Source organism: Rhinolophus ferrumequinum, chromosome 6 (assembly GCF_004115265.2).
Source record: "Rhinolophus ferrumequinum isolate MPI-CBG mRhiFer1 chromosome 6, mRhiFer1_v1.p, whole genome shotgun sequence".
Lineage (NCBI taxonomy): Eukaryota > Metazoa > Chordata > Mammalia > Chiroptera > Rhinolophidae > Rhinolophus > Rhinolophus ferrumequinum.
Window position 1 is genome coordinate 64,261,332 of NC_046289.1, and position 22,294 is coordinate 64,283,625.

The 22,294-nt window shown below is 47.4% G+C and overlaps 1 protein-coding gene and 1 long non-coding RNA gene across 3 annotated transcripts; one reads left to right on the top strand and one right to left on the bottom strand.

Annotated features, from left to right (window-relative positions):
- Window positions 1-255: 255 nt before the first annotated feature.
- VPS18 (VPS18 core subunit of CORVET and HOPS complexes) lies at window positions 256-8,108 on the bottom strand. Of its 2 annotated transcripts, XM_033109012.1 has the most exons (5): window positions 7,678-8,108; window positions 6,458-6,599; window positions 4,305-4,396; window positions 2,273-4,143; window positions 257-1,558 (listed from the first exon to the last, which is right to left on the bottom strand). In XM_033109012.1, exons 1-5 carry the CDS (start codon window positions 7,766-7,768, stop codon window positions 833-835), a joined length of 2,922 nt encoding a protein of 973 aa, XP_032964903.1. In that variant the 5' UTR covers window positions 7,769-8,108; the 3' UTR covers window positions 257-832. The 2 variants fall into 2 exon arrangements, with proteins under 2 accessions (XP_032964904.1, XP_032964903.1); XM_033109013.1 differs by lacking the exon at window positions 7,678-8,108 and having other exon boundaries at window positions 256-1,558; window positions 4,305-4,439; window positions 6,458-6,569.
- A 764-nt stretch (window positions 8,109-8,872) lies between these two features.
- Window positions 8,873-21,449, top strand: LOC117023751 (uncharacterized). Its single transcript, XR_004423255.1, has 3 exons — window positions 8,873-10,849; window positions 12,015-12,131; window positions 21,071-21,449. It is a non-coding gene; the product is annotated as an uncharacterized LOC117023751 (long non-coding RNA).
- The last annotated feature ends 845 nt before the right edge of the window (window positions 21,450-22,294 follow it).

The window sequence follows — 22,294 nt, forward strand, 5'->3', positions numbered from 1 at the left end:
CTCCAAACTTAAGATGGTAGGTGGTAATTTCCAACAGAAGCCTGGAGCCGGAAAGGATAGAGTGGAGACACAAGGAAGCCAGCAGGAAATGGCAAAATCGTCCTGTCACACCTCCAGGTGAAGGAGCAAGGGCCAAGGCTTGAAAGCATGCAGGGACCTGGCAGCCTCCCTGTGGCACCCCAACCACTGCTGGAAACCACTCACACGCCCTTTAGCTCAGCATCAACACACAGCCATCAACTCCAGAGCCAGCAGAGCAGTGCAGACAGTTTAATGGTCTCCATCCCATCAGCAGCTCCCACTGTCCCCGAGGCCCTCTTGCCAGGGCACCCTTCACACTGGAGCCCCAGTGTGCACAAGAGCGTGCCCACCTCCTTTCCCACCCCTCATGCCCAGGACTTGGGAGAGGTTTTCTTTTCATTTCTGGGACCCGGGGGCAGACAGAAGACAGGGCTTCTTCGGAGAAGAGGCACACAGAGTGAAATGGAAGGATGGTACTCTCACTCTCGGTGAACAGGCTGTGTGCGGAGAGTGAAAAGGAAAAACGAGCTGTTAGGTGCAGGGGGACAGGAATTCGGTCAGATTTGTGACCTCTCCGGGCTCATATCCTGGCAGAGTGGGAGGCAGGCTGATATCCTGGCATAACAGCCGCTCCGAGGCAGCTCTGAAGAACCGCACAAGCGGCCAGCAAGTGCTGACCCCTCATGGGCGACAGCTATAATTCCACTCCCCCTGCCGTCTCCAGACTGAGCACACACTGCGATGTGGCCTTCCCAAAAGCGGCAAACAGCTGGCCCCACCTGCCTGCCCACCCAACAGGGGTGTCTCCCTCCTATAGCCAACTGAGGTGCTCCTCCTCGTAGCGCTGGGGGTCGATGAAGGGCCGGTCAATGGAGCGGATCATGAGCTCCCCACAGTACACACACTCAGCAGCTACCAGTTCATCCAGGTCAGCCTTGAGCTGTTCCCGGCTGGGTCCCCCCGCGGCAGCCCCACCCTCGGCCTCCTTCGCTCGGGCAGAGCCCTTGGTGGGGGGTAGAGCAGCCCCCAGCTTTCGCTGCAGCTCCTCCAGCCGAGCCTGTTTGTAGGCGGGCAGGCCAGGCCGCACGGCCTGCAACAGGCAGTCAGCATGGAACATGTGGCCACAGAGGAAGAGGTAAAAAGGGCGGTTGAGCAGGGGGAAGTCGCAGGTGGCACATTTGTCCTGGGGCTCCACAGTGCCATAGCGGCCGCGCAGCTCTTGCAGGTCTCGCCGGATGCGCTGGGCGCTGGCTGTGGCCTCTTCCATGTCCCGCTGGAGCTCCTGGATGTGGCGGCTGTAGGCTTTCAGGGACCTGCAGATCGCCTCCTTGAAGTGCTCGATGGTGACAAAGTCCGGAAAGAAGGGCAGCACGTCCTCAATCTTGAGCAGGGGGCAGCTGGCCAGGCAGGCCATGGCCGTCTGCACGTCCTCCTCCTCCTGCACCACGTGCCGGGCAATCTTCAGCCACAACTTCTTGCGCAGTTCCTCATCGTCCTCAGGCAGGTCAGCACACTGCTTGGCCAGATCCACATCCACCTGGGGGGAGACCGTGTGTGTTAGGGTCCCGCCCCGCCCCACCCAGGACACACCATAAACGACACAGATGCCCTGGGACACCCTGAGCCTGAAGAGAGGCTGGAAGGCAGGATTCCCAGCAGTCCCGGCAGCAAGCGAGGCAGGGCTTCCAGGGCCGGGAGGTACCCGTCCCAGTGACAGGCCTGTCTCTGTCACAGCTTTGGAAAAGCTACTTGTAATTGTGGGGCTTCAATTTTAGTGAGTTTAGAAATGATCTGGGGAACGCAAATGAAACACAGATTTTTGGGCCCCGCCCACAGACATTCTGATTAAGTCTTTTAGGAGATAATCCATGATTTGAGAAATGTCACTCAGCATCTTCCCCTTCTGCAACTGTAACCATAATACAATAGCTGGCATGTACGTAGAACTTACCTAAGCGCCAGACCTATGCTGAGTGCTTTTCATACACAGTACTTTAATCAACCCTCTGAGGAAAGTACACCCATATTACCCCCATTTTGCAGCTGAATCATCTGAAGCACAGAGAGATTCAGAAACTAGCCCGAGAGGCAGAATCTGAATTCATATCCTGACTTTGGCGTCCGTGTTCTTAACCCCTACACTACAGCACTTCTCTACAAAGGAGGCCGGCACCCCCCAGCCACAGTCACCCCCCAACCCTTCAGCATCTGAAGCTGTTGTGCTCCAGGCCCCGGTCTTAGATTGGCTTACCTGCAGGGCCAGGTCCACAGCCTCCTCATAGAGCTCCAGGACCTTGTAGACGTGGACACAGGCACGGTGGTGGCCATGCTCAGCGCAGAGCCGCAGCGCGTACTTGAGGTCGTAATGCACTCGGTGTGGGCTGGCCCCAGCCTGCTCCAGGTAGGCGAGTAGTGAGGCTGGCTGGCCTCGGGCATAAAGCGTCAGCAGGTAATTGTGAATGGCCTGCTCAGTCTCACCCAGCACGTTCACGCAGAATTCCATGTAGCGGATGGCCTGGCTCACCTGCTGCGCCTCGCCACCCTGGCTGTAGTTCACCAGAGCAGGGATAAGCTGCCGGGCATCCAGCCGGCTGCCCAGCTCAATCCAGGCATCCACCAGCTGGCGGGGGATGTGACGGATGAGGATGGGCGAGAACTTGTAGAAGAGCTGGGGGTCCCGGTGGCGGGCAAGGACAGCTAGGGCCTCCTCGTAGGCTTCATGCTGGCAGTGGTATGCCACCACCCGCTCGTAGTCCTGCATGATCACAGCGAAGTACACCATGTGTTCTGTGTCCCCATGGCTGGCGAGCAGCTCGTGGATGGACGCCCGGCTGGCAAAGAGCCACTCCTTGTGTCGGGGGCTGCTAAGGAAGGCACGGAAGCGCTCCCGTGTTTCCCGGTAGAGGGTCAGGGCCTCTGGGTCACCCTGCAGAGCCCCGAGCCGGCTCAGGTAGAGCTCTGTCAGCCAAGTGGTCAGCAGCGTGGCCTGGGTACGCTCAGTTGGCTTCAAACCGGCCAGTTTTCGCTGTAGGAACTCAGCCAGAGCCTCCTCCTGTCGGGCCTCCAAGAACTTGAGGGCTATCTCCTCAAAGTAGCTCTGGGTCAGGGCATAGCAGCGGGCGCTCTCCAGGTAACGATGCTGGCGAAAGCAGAAATCGGCCTCCCGAGCCAGGACTGTGTCCAGGCAGTCAGGCCGCTCTCGACAATATTCTTTGGCCAGGTCAAAGCGGTTCATGTCCAGGTAGGTGCGCCACACATCCCGGGCCTCCCGCTGCACATGGTAGCGGAAGACAGCCCGCTCGGTGTAGGCCCACAGGTGGCCCGTGGAGGAGTCCTTCACCATGTGCCTCAGTGGGCCGAACTTCTCCAGGAAGTGATCCCGCAGCACCACCTGCCCTGTCAGCGTGCACACTGCCTCCACCCGGTCTGCCAGCAGCAGCAGGAAGTGGAACTGGGTCAGGACGATGGCCAGGGGTGGGCTCGCCCCAGGACCTACCCCCTCTGGGTATTCCCAGACTCGCTCCTCGCTCAGCAGGGAGTCAGGACGCCCATTGTCCAATGCTCCGTACAACACGCCATCCCCCATCATCCAGGCAAAGGCTCGCGGTGCAGAGCGCAATTTGGGAGTATATAAGGCCAATTCACTGTAGCCCAGACTGCTGGGGAACTCCCGGAATGGTGGTGGGTGGTCAGTGTTGGCAGCAAAGAGCCCCAAGAAGCCCTGGGCCTCGGCTCCCTCTGCTGCTCGGCCTATGAACTGGAAGAGGCGCTGCCGCGTGGTGGCAATAACAAAGACACGCCCATCAGGGCCCCGCTCAGCCTCGAGGGAGCACACAGGTGCTGGACCTCCTTCTTCATTTAGCACGTACAATGGACGGAAGTAGAGATCTGGGGCAGGGCCGAAAAGCCCACCCTCACTGGCTGAGAGCTCTGCTTCAAAGATCTGGCCTTGGGCAGTGCCGACCAGGATGGGGCCTGTGCTGCTCTCAGTGCCCAGGGCCTTGTTCCAGCCCACACTCTCCACCAGCTGCCCCTTCCAACGTGCCAGTGGCCGTACCTTCTGTCCATTACGGTTCACGTAGAGGACCTCGGTGCTGCTCAGAGCAATCAGCAGGTGAGAGCCTGGAGTGGGGGAGAGCATGGCACCCTAGAAGATGCTGCCGTTCCCACCCTGGGCCTCCTCCTTGCCCCTACCAGCCTCAGATCCCACCCACCCAGGCAGTGATTTCACCTCAGCCTCACCCCACCCCCATCCCCCACCACAGACCTCCACCAGCACTTACCAGTATGGTCCAGGAACATCTTATGAACTTTGGCATCATCTTTGCGCCCCAGCTCCACGTGGTTGGGTTCAGTTGCCTTGCCCAAGTCAATGCTGTCGGGACAAGAGTCAGCATTACTCCCGAAAAGGGCAGAGCCTTTTTCAAAATCACAGACCTCTTTATAATTTGATGAGACCCACAGCCTTTCTTCCCTGACATCTACAGATACGCGAAAACTCTGAATGCAATCCCAAGGGAACTCTAAACCACATACAGGGTCCTACTTAAGAACCTTCAGTTCTGAGAATTCTCCCATCTCATTTCGAGAAGTCACTAAGCAGAAAAGTCTTTTCCCTCCGCTCAACCGATCTCCAGTGCATCTGGGAAGATGGGCAGGGGTATCCCAGATTGGTGGGGTAAAGAACGAATAGTAGCTAATGGTTACTGAGCACTTTCTATATGTCAAGCACCACGCCAAGAGTTTAATCTAGTATGATCTCAATTAATCTTCACAATAACCTTGAGGGGTGCTCCTGTTTGAATTATATTTCCCTTATTAAATTCTTTTCAAATTATATGCTCATGCTACCTAAAGAAATCAGTGCAAAGATGTATAAAGAAAAAGCCAAAAATTTTCTTCTCAAACCCCCATTAATCCCAATGGAGAAACTGATATTAACATCTTTCTTCATGCATATAACATAAATAGGGTTGTTTTGTCACTGTTTTTACAAAAATGCCTTCATATTGTGTGTGTGTGTGTGTGTGTGTGTGTGTGTACTAGTTTATAACTTTCTTTTCTCAGGTTTTTAATATCAATATGTCAAGTAATTTGCTAATCCAGGTCTACCTGATTCGTAATGATATTTCATGAATATTCCACTGGGTCAACAGAATCAGCTCTAACTCATTGTTTTAATAACTGCATAATATTCCTTTATGGCTGAATCATAATTTAATCATCATTTTCCTGGTGATGGGTATTCAGCTCGGGTCCAGTTTTTCCTACCACAGATAATGCTATAATCAAGATCCTTGTATCTATATCCTTGCAAAGCTGGTACTTTTCTTCCTATGGTTATGTATTCCCCGAAATGGGATTGCTGGGTCAGAGTTATATATATGTAAAATTATAATAGACATTGCCAGGGTACTTTTCCAAAAGATGGTGGCAATTTGTACTCTCACCAGTAGTGTATAAGAGTCCACTTCTGTGTATCTTCACCAGCAACACATATTACTGTTTTTAATTTTTGCCAATCTGATAGGTTTTTTAAAAAATGGCATCTTGCTATTATTTTAATTTGCATTTCCCAGAGGTTAATAATATTTTCAGATGTTTAGTGGAAATTTAGAGTTTCTCTTCTGTGACCTGCTTGTTTATATTTTTTGCCCTCCCTTTCCTACTAATTTGTCTTATTAACTTGCAAGGCCTTTTTAAGAAACAAGGATGTAAATTGTTAGTCATGTAGAAAACCTTTATTTTCCCACCATCTTTTGTCTTGACCTGATTCATGTCCTGTTTTTTTTTTTTTTTTGTCACAATAGCAATTACTATGTAATCAAATACATCTACCTTTTTCCTGTGGCATATGGATTTTCTAGTTTAAATAAGAAGGTATTCCTTCAGTCCAAGAACATAGAAATTTATTAAATTTCTTTTAATATTCACATTGTTTATTTTTTATATTTAAATACTTATTCCACCTAGAATTCATTTTTGTGATAGAGGCTTAGCTGTTTTATCCCAGATAAACAATTTTGCTAACACCTTTGTCATGTATTTTATTTATTGATTGATTTCCAGTTTTATTAAGATACATTATTTCCATTTAGAGTGGATTTATTTCAGGCCTTAGACAGTTCCACTGATCCATGTGACTAACTTGGTGGCTTGGTACTGTCTTTTAACAGATGAAGGGACGCATTTAGAGAGACTAAGTGACTTGTTCAAGATTCCATAGCTGGTAAGTGGGAGAGCTGGGATCTGAATCCAGGTCTATCTGATTCTGAACTACTGCGCTACATTGGTTCTCTTTGGGAAAGCTGTTTCCTGAAAATTCCAAATCTATTGTTTCACCTACCCAGGTGGGTAGAAAGGCCTGAGTCAGTTAAGAATCCCCAAATACCACCATTCCACTCCCTAATCCTACATCTTTTGAGCCCGCACTTACCGGAGCAGTGTATCCTTGCCCAGGCTCATGCAGAGCTGATTGCAGGAGACGACAAGACTGGTGATACGCTCAGAAGGGGTAAAGTCAATGCGTTGCTTTGTGAATATGGGCACTTCCTTCTCTAGCTGGGCATTCACATACCCTACAGGTAAAAAGCAAAGAAAAAGTTAGCTATGGAAGAGACGGAAGAAGGGCAAGGAGAGGCAACAACAATAAAAAAAAACAGTGCTCCTCTCCACTTTCCCAATATATTCCTACTCCAGGACCTTGATTAACAAACAGTTTAATATAAATATGTCAAGTAGTTTACTGATCACCTCTACGTCAGGGATCCTGGGCTGTTCCCCACACTTCTGACAGCATTGGAGAGGCTGAGTTTTTGAAACCTTGGGATGCTGTTACCCCATGATGTACCTGCTCCCAGTGGTAATGGGGGAAAGGGTTGGGCGTTTTCCCTTAGCAGTCTTTGGCCCTACAACCCCAGCTCAAGTAAAAGTCACCTAGTTCCACTCTCTCCCCTCCTCCCTGCCCACGCAGTAATGCTCTCAGTATGTCTACAGAAGAATGAGGGTAGAGGGAGTCCTGGAAAACTGTTCCAAGCAGCTGGTCAACAAACTGAAGCTACTTTCTAGTGTTTACTCTCATTCCTTTACCATTGCCCAAAATACCTCAGCACTTCAGACCCCTCTGCCAACTCTACTACTTTCTACAAAAATTTCCCCTCAATACCAGGCTGCACCCAGCTTTAGCAAAGGCCTAAAGTATTTCATTTTCTCCTGTTCAGTGACAAAGTTCCATCTAGGATCATCCCTCCTTCCCCTACAACATAATCCTTTCACTAGTTTCTTTGCCCACTATCTTCCTCCCACCTCCAGAAGGGGCCTGGTGAGAAAAGCACAGAATTAGATGAAGCTTGAAGCCTATTCTCAGTTCTCCCAACTGCAGTCCTGTGGGCAAGTCACTTCCTTATCTGGGTCCCAGTTCCCTCTTAGAAGGACCCTAGTGGCAGGGTCTAGATCACGCGGCTGCTCTTGGGGTCCTTTCAAACTTCTACCACCCACTAACTTAGGGGCCAAGAGAGGTTCAGGAGAATCAGGGGCCTAGACCCAGACTGCACGTCCAGGAGGTGAACCAGAGCTTTTGGAGGCCCCCTCCCCACTCCTCCCACACGCAGGTGCCAGGAGAGCTGAGAAGAGCAGCAGCGCCCTCCCCTCCCTTACCCGAGTGGGGGATGCCCACGTTGGGGCAGCCGGGCTGCAAGACGGCCGAGCGGGATAGAGAGTCCTCGTATTCATCCAGGATGGACGCCATGGTATCCGGCCTCTGGACTCTCCGTCCCGGGCCTAGGGATTACAACAGGGCTCCCCCCAGGGATCCCTGTCGCCCCGGATTGGAGCCTGCGACTCCCCAGCCTCGACAGTGATCTGACAGGTCCTGGCGAACAGCTACCGATTCCTCCTCTTTAAAATCCTGAGGATTTTTCTGCTCACACCTTATAGAGCGACAAGACCGGGTACCCCGCCCCCTTGAATCTGGCGCAGTCCTGCACCCCACTCCCACCCGCAAGAGATCACCCGCTGCTTTTAGTGGAGCCCAGGTGATCCCAACCTCGCCGTGGCAACTCAGCTGACTCCCGCCCCCGGACGCGCGCCTATAACGTAACTTCCGGGTTCTCAGACTCTCACGTACGCTGGCGCAGGAACTTCGCCCGGCGGACCACTGGGAGGCACTGCGAGGACTAAGGGGCGGGGGGCGGGGCGGGGCCCGGGCGGGGGGCGGGGCGAGGGCGGGGCCGGGACCCAGTCCTCCTTAGAGGGCCAGCGCCGCAGTGCCGCGGCGGTTCACTGCTTGGGGCGGAGCCCTGGACTCGTCCAGTTGGAGACCAGATGGACAATCCCTGCGGAACACAATCCTCTCCCTCCAGGACCCTGCTGCAGTTCCGGGCTTTGACACTAGGAGGTAATCGCGGCTTTCTCAGCCCTTCCGGGACCTGCACAGCGTCATCCAGCCCCAGCCTCGGAGCCGGTCCTCAGCACCTTTCGTGCCGAGGCTTCCCGCCCTCAGATGGACCGATTGGCCTCTCGGTCCAACTCTGCCCCCACCTTTCCAAACAGCTCGCTGCCCTGGGTCCCCAGGAAATGCTCCCACTCCTCAATCTGGTAGCTGTCTTGATCCTACCTTCACAAGGCGCGGGCAAGCAGTCCTGGCCTCCCTTCTTTCACATCCAGGGACCCACCAGCTTCCAGAAAGTGGCAAAGCTGGGTGCCCCAGCCAGTGGGAAGCCATGTGCTACCTAACCTGTCTCCAACCTGCTCCGTAGTGGCTCCTCGGTGTGAGGGGAAACAGAAGGGGCAGCTGAGAAGACAGCACAACAAAGGGGTGCTAGGACGCTTCCGCTCACTCATTCAACAAATGATGTTGAGCACTTACTCTGTGTCTGGCGTGGGGCTACGTGCTGGGGTCACAGAGATAAGGACAGCACCGTCCTTGAAGGTCATAATCCAGCAGGGGCGATGGGCCAGTAAATAGATAATTAATGCTAGAAAAGCGATTGATGGATTTGCTCAGAAGGTCACCCATTCCACAAGGGGACCCACTCTCTGTGCCAGGCACTGTTCCAGGCTCTGGAGTCACAGCAGAGAGCAAAATGGGCAAAAAGTCTCTGCCCTCGTGGGGCGTACCCAGTGATTTAGCTACAGCGCTGTGGGAACTCAGAAGAGCTGGGAACAAATAGCTGCAAAACCTGTCAAGAACAAGGGACAAGTGACGTTGGAGGAGGGTGTAGAGATCTAAGGGGCAGAACTGCGAGGTTTCGGGTGCCACTGCGGTTGAATTTCCCTCTTCCACCCACCTAGGCGACCCAGACGGAGTCTGTTCCTTTCTGGGGCCCAAGGACTCTACTTTGCTAAAGTGGAAGGCTCTTGGCCAGGGTCACTGCCATCCCTGCTTTAACGGGTAGCCCAAGAGTAATGACTAAGAGTGCCCCCTTTACTCTTAACAGCGTCCAGGTTTGCTCGTACTTGTGTGGTCACACTACTCTTGCCGAACTTCCCTGCCTGGCTCAGACAACTGGACCCTCAGCAGCTCCCACCGAGGGCTCTCTGGGCCTGGAGTGGCCAGGTCTAGGTGGGGTGACAGGTTATTCAGTCCAAGATAACTTCCAGTCGCTTCCAGGTCTCGCTTACTCCTGCCCGAAACCTGCGGCCGCGAGTGGCTCTCCCCCACCCAGGGGCGCTGCCAGGTAGGCTAGGTCAAGCAGGGAAAGTGCCAGAGCTGGGCGGTAGCTGCCGTGCTCCGTGCGTAAGGCTCCACCCCAGATCACCTGCATTACCGTAAACAGGTACAGACAAAGATCCAATAGTCATGAAAGATAACTTTACTGAGTACCGACAACATGCCAAGCACCAAAAGAAGTTCCTAATATTCATTGTTATTTTATTTTATGCGCACACTGATGCTACGAAGTAGGTACTGCTCTTTTCCCCATGTTACAAAAGCAGAAACTGAAGTTCAGATGGTGGCACAATTTGTCCAAAGTCCTGTGACCAGGAAGTAGGGAACCAAGAGGCAATATTCAAATCCAATCACACTGTCCATGCCCCCAGTCACGCTGAGGGAAGAGGGTTCCTGTTGATTCCTCAGGTATTGACTGTGCAGTGTGTTCCTCTTGCACGGAACAGGTCAGCATGGGGCGAGGGTAGGTCAGGGATGCAGACTCCTTCCAGCCACCTCCTTACTGTCCCCAAAACTTTCCTCTTGGGCTCCACTGCTCTCTGGGAGTTTTGAGGTGGGACCTAAGTGGTCCGGGCGTGCGACAGACTCAGTACATGCTCCCTCTTGAGGCGATTACAGCAGCATTCCTCCATATGCTCAGGCCTCAATCCTTAGGCTGGACTTTGTAATAAGACCAGCCTGCCTATCCCAGTCACTCACTAGCTGACTCCATGCACATCTGTTGTTCTTAGCTTCAGTTTTCTCATCTGCAGAAATGGGTATAAGGATACTTACCTAGGAGGTCTGTGTTGAAGAGTAAATGAGGTGATCTAGGAGAAAGCTCACAGCTATAGCATAATGTCTAACATAAAGTATGTGCTCAATAAACTCTAAATGTAGCTTTAACCTGACAGTCATTCTCAAGTCTTTCAAGTCTACCTCCTCCCTCGACCACAACTTCCCTCTCAGAACTGCTACGGCTTTTCTTGTGCTGGCCACTTACTGGCACCTAGTTATGCAGTGTGGGCATTCTGGTTTGATATAACAGAATCTGATTGTAGAGAATAATATGAAGATTGCCGACACAGAAATCAGAGGTGCCTTCGGGAACTCACAGCTGCAGATACAGATCCACCAGCTTCTACCCTCAGAATCCGTGTGGTAGTTGCCATGAAACAGGTAAGGGCTGACTGCTGGGCCAGGGAGAGAGAGGACAGGTGTACAAAAGCAGGTGAATTTGAGGTAGGACTTGAAGTGCATGGATGGTTTCCAAGGGCAAAGAAGGAAAGGCATTAGGCAGGCCTCAAGAAAACCAAGAGCAAAGGCCTGCAAACAGTGTGATGTTTGAAGACAAAAAGCTACATAGAGTACTGGGGGAGCAGGGCAGTTGAGGAAGTGGGACCAGCTGTGGCCAGACTGTGAAAGCTATTGAATGGGCCGTTGGAAGGCTTTGGTTGGGGATGAGATAATCTGATGTGGGTTCTAGAAAGATGGGTGGTGGCTTTGGTGGAGTCCACATCAGAAAGGTTGAGACCTGAGGCAAAAGCAAAAAAGAAATGGTGAGGGTACAACCCGAAGAAAGAGAGAGTAGATTGGGGAGACTCTGGGAAGACATTTCTGAGGAAGGGCCCACTGGACTTACCAGTCGTATCAAGTTAGATACGGGGGGAGGGAGGAGGAAGAGTGCAAGGTAGCTCTTGGGAGACCTGGCAGATGGTGCGGTGATACCATTGTGGGGGTGAAGGGAGACGTGCCTGGGGAGAAAGAGGTGGAGGTCACATGATTGAGCTCCATCCAAACAGTGACACAAGAGGCCACTGCAAGGCATTAACTGGAAGAGACCCAGCACCTGTGGGGCAGTCAATAATTAATAAATATTTGTTAAACAATTCATGAATGAGCTTTCTCATGCTTCAGTTTCAACATTTATCAATGGGAAAACCTACCTTACATCACTGTGAGTATTACAGGATATTATGTAAATCTGTCAGCATTCTGCCTATACCTAGCAAATGCTCAATACAAGTTAACTGTTAGTAGTACTTGTTGATTGAATGAAGACCCAGACCAAAAGGAATGATTTAATTGACTTAAGCAAGTAATTCATTTTTTAAAAAAATAGACTTTCTTTTTCAGAATGGCTTTAGGTTTACAGAAAAAGTAAGAAAATAGTAGAGAGTTTCCATATACCTCACATCCAGTTTCCCTTATTGTGAATATCTTACATTAGTACGGTACATTTGTTATAATTAGTGAATCAATATTACTATCATGATTGTTAACTAATGTCCATATTTTATTCAGATTTCCTTAGTTTTTAGCTAATGCCCTCTTTCTGTTCCAGGATCCCATCTATGATATCCCCTTCGATTTAGTTGTCGTGTTTCCTTAGGCCTCTCTTGACCATGGCAGTTTTTCAGACTTTCCTTGTTTCCTTGTTTCCTTGAGGACTGCTGGCCAGGTATGTCGTAGGATGTTCTCTATTTGAATTTGTCTGATATCTTTTTTTTTTTCATGATTAGCTGGGATTATGGGTTCGGGGAAGGTAAAGTACTATTGTCTCAGGGTACATACTATCAACATGACTTATCACTCACTGTTGATGTTGACCTTGACCACCTTGAGGTAGGGTTTGTCAGCTTTCTCCACCATAAAGTTATTCTTTCCTCCCTTTCCATACTGTACTCTTTGGAAAGAAGTCACTACAGACAGCCCACACTTAAGGCGTGGGGGTTTATGCTTCTTTGAGGATAAAGTATAAATCATTTGGAATCCTTCTGCATGGGAGATTTAGGAATTAGTTTTTAAATTTAATTTGTATTTGAATCATCATGATATACACATACATTTTAAAACAGAGCTACAAGAAATTATTAAGGAAACTGAGTAGTTCTTTGCCTCATATCCAGTTAAACTCCATTGGGTCTATTTTTATCTCTCAGTGCTGATCTATGGATAGTCCCAGAATGCACCCCGCTCCTCCAGACACTTGACTTTTCTGATACTCTCACCCCTGCCAGGATCAGGGTCCTTCTTAGGTGCTCCCTGAGTCCCCTGTGCTGATCACCCTGCGTTACAACTGACTGGTAACTTTTCTTTCTATCTCTCCTCTCTCCTCCTCCCCCTTCTTCCATTTCTCCCTCCCTCCCCCTTCCTCTTCCTCTCTCTCCCTCTCCTTCCTCTTCCCTCTCCCCTCTCCTCCCTCCTCCTCCCCCGGCTGACAATGGATAGGCTCCCTGAGGGCAGGACAGGTGTCTTGTACACCCCTCTCCTGGGATGGGGCGTGGCACGTTATTGACCCCTGTTGAAATATGTGTATGCTGAAGGAAAGAGGGCCCTCAGCTCACTCATAACACCTCTTCCCAACTCTTTACAAAGAGGTTATAAATCTCTTCTCCTTCCTGGTTGGTTCCCTTTCAGAAGCTTCTAAACCTACCAAAATCGGCCTAATTCTCAAAAAGCCTTCTCCCCTCCTTGTTACTGTCATCTCTCTCACTGAGTGAATGTCTAAGCCCCGCCCAATGTCTATGCAGACCCAGTCTGCTATCTTTCTTCCTCACCACCTGCTGGGGTTGTAGGCCTAGCAGCCTCAGAGAAGCCACTAGGCAGGAAGGAAAAAGACACTTGTCTGGGTGAGAAATAAAAGCCTCTTCAGGTCAGCCAGCAGTCCTCAAAACTAGGGTTCACTCTTTTTTATTTTATTTTATTTTATTTTATTTTATTTTATTTTATTTTATTTTATTTTATTTTATTTGGGAAGGGGAACAGTGTGTATGTATTTCCAGGACTTTATTGGGGAACAGTGTGTTTTTCCCAGGACCCATCAGCTATAAGTCAAGTTGTTGTCCTTCAATCTTAGTTGTGGAGGGCACAGCTCAGCTCCAACTCCAGTCGCCGGTTCAACCGGCAACCTTGTTGTTAAGAGCACGCGCTCTAACCAACTGAGCCATCTGGCCACCCTAGGGTTTACTCTTACTTAAGGGTATGGAAGTCTCTCCCAAGGGGCACAGGATGCCAAACAATTTAAAAGATTTGGTGTCCAGAGCCTCAGCTTCACTTGGCTCTTTCCGAAAAGTAACCAGCAGGAGAAGATGCCTGGGAGTAAAGGCAGGTTCCCTTCTGCTTTCCCCGCTTCTACTCTTTTCAAAAGAAAAGAACACTTACCGACCAGGTTGGTGAAACCAACACCCTGTAGACCACGGTGTATTGCTTCAGGGCCTAAAAATCTGCAGGGAGATCACTGGAATTCAGTTGGTATTCCCACAAAGAGAATAAAGACCTGGCAGTAAGTCCTTTGCACATCAAATGGTTTCTAGTTCTTTAATTTGAATACAGTTTGAGAACTGATTTTAACTGACTGAAAAAAATCACTAATATTTTTGTCATGTAATTTGGAAGGGGATCAAATACTTCAGTAACATAGCTATACCAAACCTCCTTTCATTCTCATCTAATGATTTATATGAACAAGGTTTCTCCACATTTACATCAACACAAAACAAAAAATATATAGGAAGAGAATTGATGCTGAACTTTGTCTCAGTCAAGCATTATATCCACAAATACACAAACTATTTGAATATAAAAACAAAAAAGCTCTGTATCTCATTAAGAGATACATTTCTAATATAATTTTTTAATGTATAATTATTTTTATCAAAATGTGTAATATATTTATGTTTTGACTAGTTAAATAATAATTATAATGATAATTCAAAAGAAAACAATGTTAAGACTTAGAGAATTTTGCCCCTCATCCTTCCTCCACCCCCGGCCTGGTATAGGTCATACCACTAGTGACAGCCTTGATTGTGAGGAGATGACAGCCTAGGACAGTTAAGTGACACTGATTCTCACCACCCTGCTTGACCCCTGAGAAAGACACACATCCCCTGAGTCATGAGGAGGTGGGGAAATTGGTAGTGAATTCAGATCCTGGGAGGGGTGGAAAAAAAAGATTTAGACCATTACCACAAGAAATATAACATTATAATATCCCCCCAAAAAATGTATATATTAATTACAAATAATTAGGGGAAGGTATCAATGAAAACTTTCAAGCATAACATACGTAAGATTGAAAGGAAACATTGAAAGAGAATATAAAGAACATAAAATTTCCAACTGTTAAAGAAAAGTTTGTCTACATATTTTTTTGAAATGGATGATGGAGCATATCAAATTGCTTTGGTATTTAGATTCTAATGCATACATTTAAAAGAATGAGGTAATTGTTTTACTTAAACATCAATATTCAATGTATGCTAGAAGTGACATCCTTTGAAGCTATTTGGTCTCAAAATGAAAAGTTTTAGTGTTCAGTATAGTTTTTTAAACTTTTAGGGAGTGTTGGCATCTTGATGGGGTGCATACTTTGTACCAGCACCACCTGTTCCAGGAGCCCCTCCCAGGCTGGTCTTTGTCCTCCCAGCACCACCCCCCATGCAGTTTCACCAGGCCACCCTTTGTTCAGGATGCAGAATCCCACTCAGCCAGATGCTGCTGTTGCCCCAGTCACCTGGTCCCCTAATCTCCTCTCCTTTCCTCAACTGTACACTGAGCATCTCTAACACTCTGTGATTCTCTGAAAGCCAGACCCTTGTGACAGCCCATGTAGAGACACATGGGGACAGTGCCCAGGAAATAATGGTTTTCAGGGCACTGCCTCAGAGCCAGTGGCTATGCTTCTTATCTGTCCCTTAGTCTAGGATACATTTCAAATGATGTCTGAGCCAGAGAACCTTTTCTGATTAGTGTGAAGCCCAATAAAATCTAACAACCCGCCCTCATCCTGCCTTCAACCTTGTAGATCATAAGACCCAACACACTGTAAGGACTTGGGAAGAGCCTGGTGAATGAGTGCATGACTTAACATGCTAACGTGCATTTGCGTGGATACACTATGTCACACTGCATATGTCTGAATTAAACTTCCCTATATACTCACCCACAATGGCCTCTTGCAGAAACTTTTCAAATTAAAAATTATGAGATTTTTGTATTTCAAAACAATAGCAACAACAACAATAAAGTCCAAAATGTGGAAAAAGACCACCAGCACCAAATGTTGTGAGGTTGTAGAGCAACTGGAAGTCGTTGCTGGTGGGACTGTGAAATGGTACAACGTTTAACAGGCACTTCCTTTATAACCCAGCAATTCTGTACCAGGAGAACGAAAACATGTCCACACGAAGATTTATATGGGAATGTTTATAGCCGCTTTATTCATAATAGCACCAAACTGGAAACCACAAATGTCCACCACAAGAGAATAAACAAGTAGTGGTACATCCATACAATGGAATACTCTTCAGCAATAAAAAGAACAACTTACCCTTATACACCACATGAGTGAATCTTAAAGACATGCTGAGCTCAAGAAGCCAGACGTAAAAGACTACATAAAGCATAATTCTATTTATTTGAAATCCTAAAACAGAAAAAAATTAAGCTATAGTGACAGAAAAGCTGATTAGTGTTTGCCTGCGACCTGGCATGGGGTGCAGCATTGACTGAAAAGGAGCAAGAAGGAACTTTTTAGGGGAGATGGAAATGTTTGTATCTTGATTGTGGTGATGACATAGGTGGACATACTGGTTGAAACTCATTGAACTATACACTTAAAATAGGTGCATCCTATACATAAATGATCTCTCAATAAAGTTGATCACAACACAAAATTTTAAAAAGATCTCTGACCAAATATCAGAATGATTAGTGTTATAAGGCAAAGAATAATAAAACAAGAATGATGGGCTTTGTAGCCCATCATTCTTATGGGCACAACTGAAAAGAGGGTGATGATGTTGGAGTGACAGACCTGGGCTCCACATTCCTGACTCTCTCTTAGCCGTGAGGCCTCAGGGAAGTCACTTAACCTCTATGGAGACTCAGTTTCCTCATCTGTAAAATAAAGATAATAACAATACCAGTATATTAGATTGATGAATAAATGCTAATTTCTTTTTGTGTTCCCTATCCTGGTCACAGAAAACAAAATTCTGAACCTTACCTAACCTGGCAAATTTGTATTGTTCATTCTTAGGCAGGGCCTTGACTTCATCTGAAAAACACTTGTCCTGACCTGGGGGAAGATAATTATAATAATAGTTCACCCTTGCAGAGCACTCTCTATGTGTGGGCACTAGTCTAATCTCCACAGCATTCTATGAGGGAGATACTATTTTAATCCCATTTTACAGACAAGGTAACTGAGGCCCAAAGAAGACAATAGCTAGTAACTGGCACAACCTGCATCCCAACCCAGGTGCTTTGTCCCATGCTCTGGCCCATCGAGCTAACTCACCTCTTATTGACACAGTTGTAATTTGAGATAAAGGAGGGGAAAGGGAATGGATTAGAAATACTAGCTTTATATAGAAACTTAAGTGTGAATAAAAACTAGAACCTTTCATATCAGTACTTTCACAGAAAATAATGAAAGCTGATTTCATCTTGGTTTGGAAAATCCAGCTCTGTTTCTAGTTTCAACTGCTGTGGTCTTTCTGAAGAGCAGCTGGAGCAAAATGAGATCTACTTAGTGCGACCAGCTCTCCTGGTTTTAGCTCTAAAAGTACTGTCTCCTGGCACCGCCCTCAGTCCCGGTCACCCTAGGTCAAACTGTTCCCCAAGGAAACAACCCCAAAGGAAAAGAGAAGCTGTGTGTGACCTTGATCTGGCTCCTGCCTCCCTTTCCAGCTCATTCTCACCACTCCCTACCAGTCCCTCTCACCACTTAGCCCGGCTGAGCTATTTTTAGTTCCAAAGTGGACCAGATTCTCTCTTTCCCCTCTGAGCCTGATTCCTGATGTTTCTTCAGGTTGTCCCCATGCCCTCTTTGCTTGATTCCCACTCATTCCAAATCCAGCCAGACTGAAGAAGTTCAGTAGGTACACACCAGTATGGGCACTCCAGTTGTTAAAATATCCCCTTCCCTGAGAGTGCCCCTTCCTGCCTCCCCTCCCCAGGATTCAGCCACGAAAGGATTAATGTCAGGCGCACCAGAGGTGTTCTAGAAAGCTGCGCCAGCACAAGACTAGCAGCTTTCTGAGGCCGTACTAGTTGCTAAATAATTTAAATATCCCTGATTACAACTATGTAAAATGTGAGTTTATGTAAGCAATGCCAAGAAGAGAATTTGGGGTGATATCACTGATGCTTGCTTATTGGGTCCCCTTTTTGTAAAGTTGCTGATGTTCTTTATGATAATCATCATTATCAAATGTTCTAGAGTTAACCCCAGAGACTTGAATGAACCTCAGTGGTTTCAGGCCCCAGCTTCTGTTCCAGAGGGAGCTTTGGGCCACTGGAGCCAGTGTTGGGGAGAAGCAGTTAAGGATTTGGTTGGGCTCCCGGCTTGGCCATTAGGACAAGTGCTTGTGGCATCACAGAAGGTGGGGCTGCCCACAGGTCTTTTTATCATTTGTCAGACCATGCCTCACCATTCATTTATTCATTCATTCCACGGTAGTTAACAGGCTCCTCCAGTGGGATGCCACTGGGATGGGGCAGGAAGGGCTGGAAATTGTATAAGACCTTCCCCGTCTTCTAACTGCTTGTAGTCTAATTGAGATTTGAAATATGCACACAGGAAACATGGACTGTTCTCATAATTTGTGAAACAGTGAGTTCAGAGAAAGGGGGTTGATGTCCGGCAGAGCAAGGTCAAGGAGAACAGGTGAGCCCTGTTTTGTTCACTGCTGTATGCTGAGAACTTTCCACAGTGCTTAGCCCACACTGGGTTCCTGAAGACCTCACAGAAGGAACGAATACATGAGAACGCACTAGTCATAATCCTGCCATGCAGAGGTAATCGTTGTCGACATGTTAGTGTATATTCTTTTTTCTAAATATACAACGAATGTTTTTTTTAATTTTACTGACTTTCTTCTTTGCAAAAGTAACATGTTCGTTGTAGAAAAAGGAGAACATGCTGAGAAGTGCCATAATGCTAATAGCTAACGTGTGCTCATTACGTGTCAGGCAGAACAAGCTTCACGCCACTAGGTAATGACGCTCACATTTTGGTCTATATTCTTCATATAGGACCCTCTTTTGTTCTCACTGTACACTTGTTTTTTAATATTTGGGCTCAAACTTTTACATAATTCTATATTATTTAACATTATCTTTTAACATTTCCCCGTCATTGAAATTCTCTTAAGAATCATTTTCAGGGCCGGCCCGGTGGCTCAGGTGGTTGGAGCTCCGTGCTCCTAACTCCGAAGGCTGGCGGTTCGATTCCCGCATGGGCCGGTGGGCTCTCGACCATAAGGTTGCCAGTTCGATTCCTCGACTCCCTCAAGGGATGGTGGGCTCCGCCCCCTGCAACTAAGATTGAACACGGCACCTTGAGCTGAGCTGCCTCCTGGATGGCTCAGTTGGTTGGAGTGCGTCCTCTCAACCACAAGGTTGATGGTTCAACTCCCGCAAGGGATAGTGGGCTGTGCCCCTTGCAACTAGCAACTGGCAGGGGCGACTGGACCTGGAGCTGAGCTGTGCCTGACACAACTAAGACTGAAAGGACAGCAACTTGACTTGGAAAACAGGCCTGGAAGTACACACTGTTCCCCAATAAAGTCCTGTTCCCCTTCCCCAATAAAATCTTAAAAAAAAAAAAAAAGAATCATTTTCAGTGGCTGCTTATCCCGTTGGGGGGGGGGCGGGGCGGCAGCGACTACTCTAACTGGAGCATGTGGGGTGCCAGGCAGAGACTCTATCTGTGGCTGATAGGGATTCACTGTAGGTTTTTGAATGGAAGAGGGGCAGGATAAATTTGTTGTCCTAGGAAGCTTGGGTGCACTAGCAATGAACAAAAAGTCAGGGAGATAGGTAAGCGGTGATTCTTGTAGCAAAGGAAGCCAGAAGGAAGAAGGGAGTCGAATACTACTTCAAAGAAAGGACTGAGGACTGAGGGGGAAGGAGTCCAAATATGTTGTGAAGTTTGGAGACTATTCAGGTTCCATTCCTTCCAGCTCATTAGCTTCAGAGAATTGTGCTACCACTGTCAGAAATAAGGAAGTTAGGAGGCAAGTTCATTTAATAAAAGGAGAGGGGAGTCCTTTTAGATGAACATTTTAGGTAACAACCCCTGCAAGTATACTGGCCAGGGCTTGAACACAAGATCTGGGCAAGAAAAAGAGCTTCAAGGGGACAGCTGGTTGGAGAGGAGGTAGAGGGAAATGTAAGGAGAAGCCGAGGCTCAGGCTGGGTCTGGGAGAGGGGGCAGAGCAGATCAGAAGCCTAGGAGGCACCTGAGCCTTGGGACCAAAGGACGACGTGGAGGGGGTTGGGACAGTGGGGCTTGAGGGTTGGCTCCTATTCCAGGGGGGCAGAATGGGGCCGACTCAGCCCCATTCGCTGAGTTTGCCAACTCCCTGCCAGGATACAAGCACATCAAGTGGAGAAAAACCTCTGGAAACCCAATTAACTGGAAAGCTCCAAAAGTGTGCAGTCTAATTATTGTAGTATTATTATCGTTAGTATGTTGATAAATAAGTGGGTTTTCCCCAGCTTTACTGGGGAATATGATGGACAAAGAAATTAAGTGTTAAATGTAAAATTATTTTTCTGGAATCCTTTTTATTTCAAAGCTTTCTGACCTGCCCATGTGAGTTGCTGTGCTAGTTCTGAGCAGCAGGCCTGAGTTGGGGGCCTTGTAGTTGACGATGCAGAGAAAATAGAAAACGACTGCACAAGGTGCATTTCATTCACAAAGAGCCTTTTTGAGTAAACACTTACTACTGGTGTTCTTTTGTTAAACCCTTTTCAGCAGTATAAAAATCATGGTAGTGGTGTAGGGGTAGTTTTTTTTGGTTTATTCTTGTTGAGTCAAAGTTTGGCTATACGTATCCCAAAGGATGCAGTCATTTTAAATAAGATAAGGAATGAACAGAAATGCCTAAGAATTTGGCCACACCTCATGTGGACCTGTGGATTGCTGGCTCTGGGATTGTTTGCCACTTGCGTACTAGCTTCTTTGATCTTGGGACAAGTCCCCTAACTGCTCTCGGTATACTCACCTTTCTCTTTCTTCTCAGCAATCTCACTTGGGTTCTTAAAAGAGAGAGCAAATAAAGCACTTTTTTAAGGCTAAAGCCCTGTACAATTGTGTTGGACATTTTGGAAACAAAATGATTCAATGTCAGGGCCACGTTTTAGTTTTTTGGCTTTCTTTTGTTGTTGTTATTGTTTAATAAACTTTATTTTAGAACAATTTAGATTTACAGAAAAATTGAGAAGAGTGTTCCCATATACCTCACTCCCAAGTTCCCCCATTATAAACATCTTACCTTATATGGTCACAATTAATAAATCAACATTGACACATTATTATTAACTAAAGCTCGTATTTTATTCAGAATTCCTTAGTTTTTACCTTATGTCCTCTTTCTGTTTCAGGAACCCATCCAGCATAAATTACATCCAGTTGTCATGTCTCCGCAGACCCCTCTTAACTGTGGTAGTTTTTTAGACTTTCCTTGTTTTTGATGATCTCTACAGTTTTGAAGAATACTGGGCAGGCATTTCATAAAATGTCTTTCAATTGGAACTTTTCTGATGTTTTTCTTATTAGACTGGGGCTCTTGTAAGGAAGACCAGAGGAAAATGCTATTGCTTTACATCATATCAAGGGTACCTGCTATCAACTTGACTTATCGATGTTGATCTTGACCTCGATCACCTGGTTGAGGGAGTGTTAGGATTCTCCACTGTAAAGTTACTTTTTTTTCCCCCTCTACCATTTGATACTGTCCCCTTAGGAAGGGAGTCACTATGCACAGCCCACAATTAAAGAACTGGGGTTTACATTCCTCTTTGAGGGCAGAGTAGCTACATACATTATTTGGAATTCTTCATGGGAAATTTGTTATGGGTTCAGTTACTTATATCAAAATAAACTTGTGGATATTTATTTTATATTTTGGGCTATAATCCAATACTACTTTATATTTTTGCTCAACTTCTTCCATATTTGACTTTTGGAAGCTCTTTCAGTTGGCTCTTGTGTTCCTATTGTTTTGTGAGCACTTCCTAACTTTCTACACTACAAAATGCTCCAGGCTCATCTTGTATATTTCCTGTCCCAGTCCTAGAATTGATCGTTTCTCCAAGTAGAATGTCAGGGCCAAGTTTAAATCTTAGCAAATGTGTGTCTGGCTGGAAGATGGGACAGATGATTTGACAGAACTATTAAAACTCTACCCAGCCTTAGGAAGGGACTTTCCCAACAGTAGCAGCCAGAATTGCAAGTCCTTAGCTGAGAAACAGGTGACTCACCAGCTCCCCAGTTGTCTCCTCCCTCCCCCTCTTGCTGACAAGACTGTCCCCAAACCAGCTCAGACAGAGGGACCTAGGTCAGAAGGTGTCCCCACCCATGGGGCCAGAGAAGAATGGCTCGTGTCAGGCCAAGTCAAGGCTTTTACCCATGCGCAGCAGACACCACCTTCCATTTGTGTATTATTTATACGCTGCCTACCTGCAGAAAGAAACAGGATTACCTTCAAATTTACAGCTATAATTATTAAAATTTGGGTAAGAGGACAAGAGCACTGTAAAAGAGTGTGTGTGTGTGTGTGTGTGTGTGTGTGTGTGTGTGTGTAGTAATTTTGTCCAGACACCTGG

Excerpts from the sequence above, each read along its gene's own strand:
- VPS18 (XM_033109012.1), bottom strand. The coding sequence starts at position 7,768 with ATGGCGTCCATCCTGGATGAATACGAGGACTCTCTATCCCGCTCGGCC. Across the intron at positions 4,397-6,457 it reads GGCAAGGATACACTGCTCCG|CATTGACTTGGGCAAGGCAA; the intron begins GTAAGTGCGGGC and ends TTGTCCCGACAG. Across the intron at positions 4,144-4,304 it reads GATGTTCCTGGACCATACTG|GCTCTCACCTGCTGATTGCT; the intron begins GTAAGTGCTGGT and ends CCCCCACTCCAG.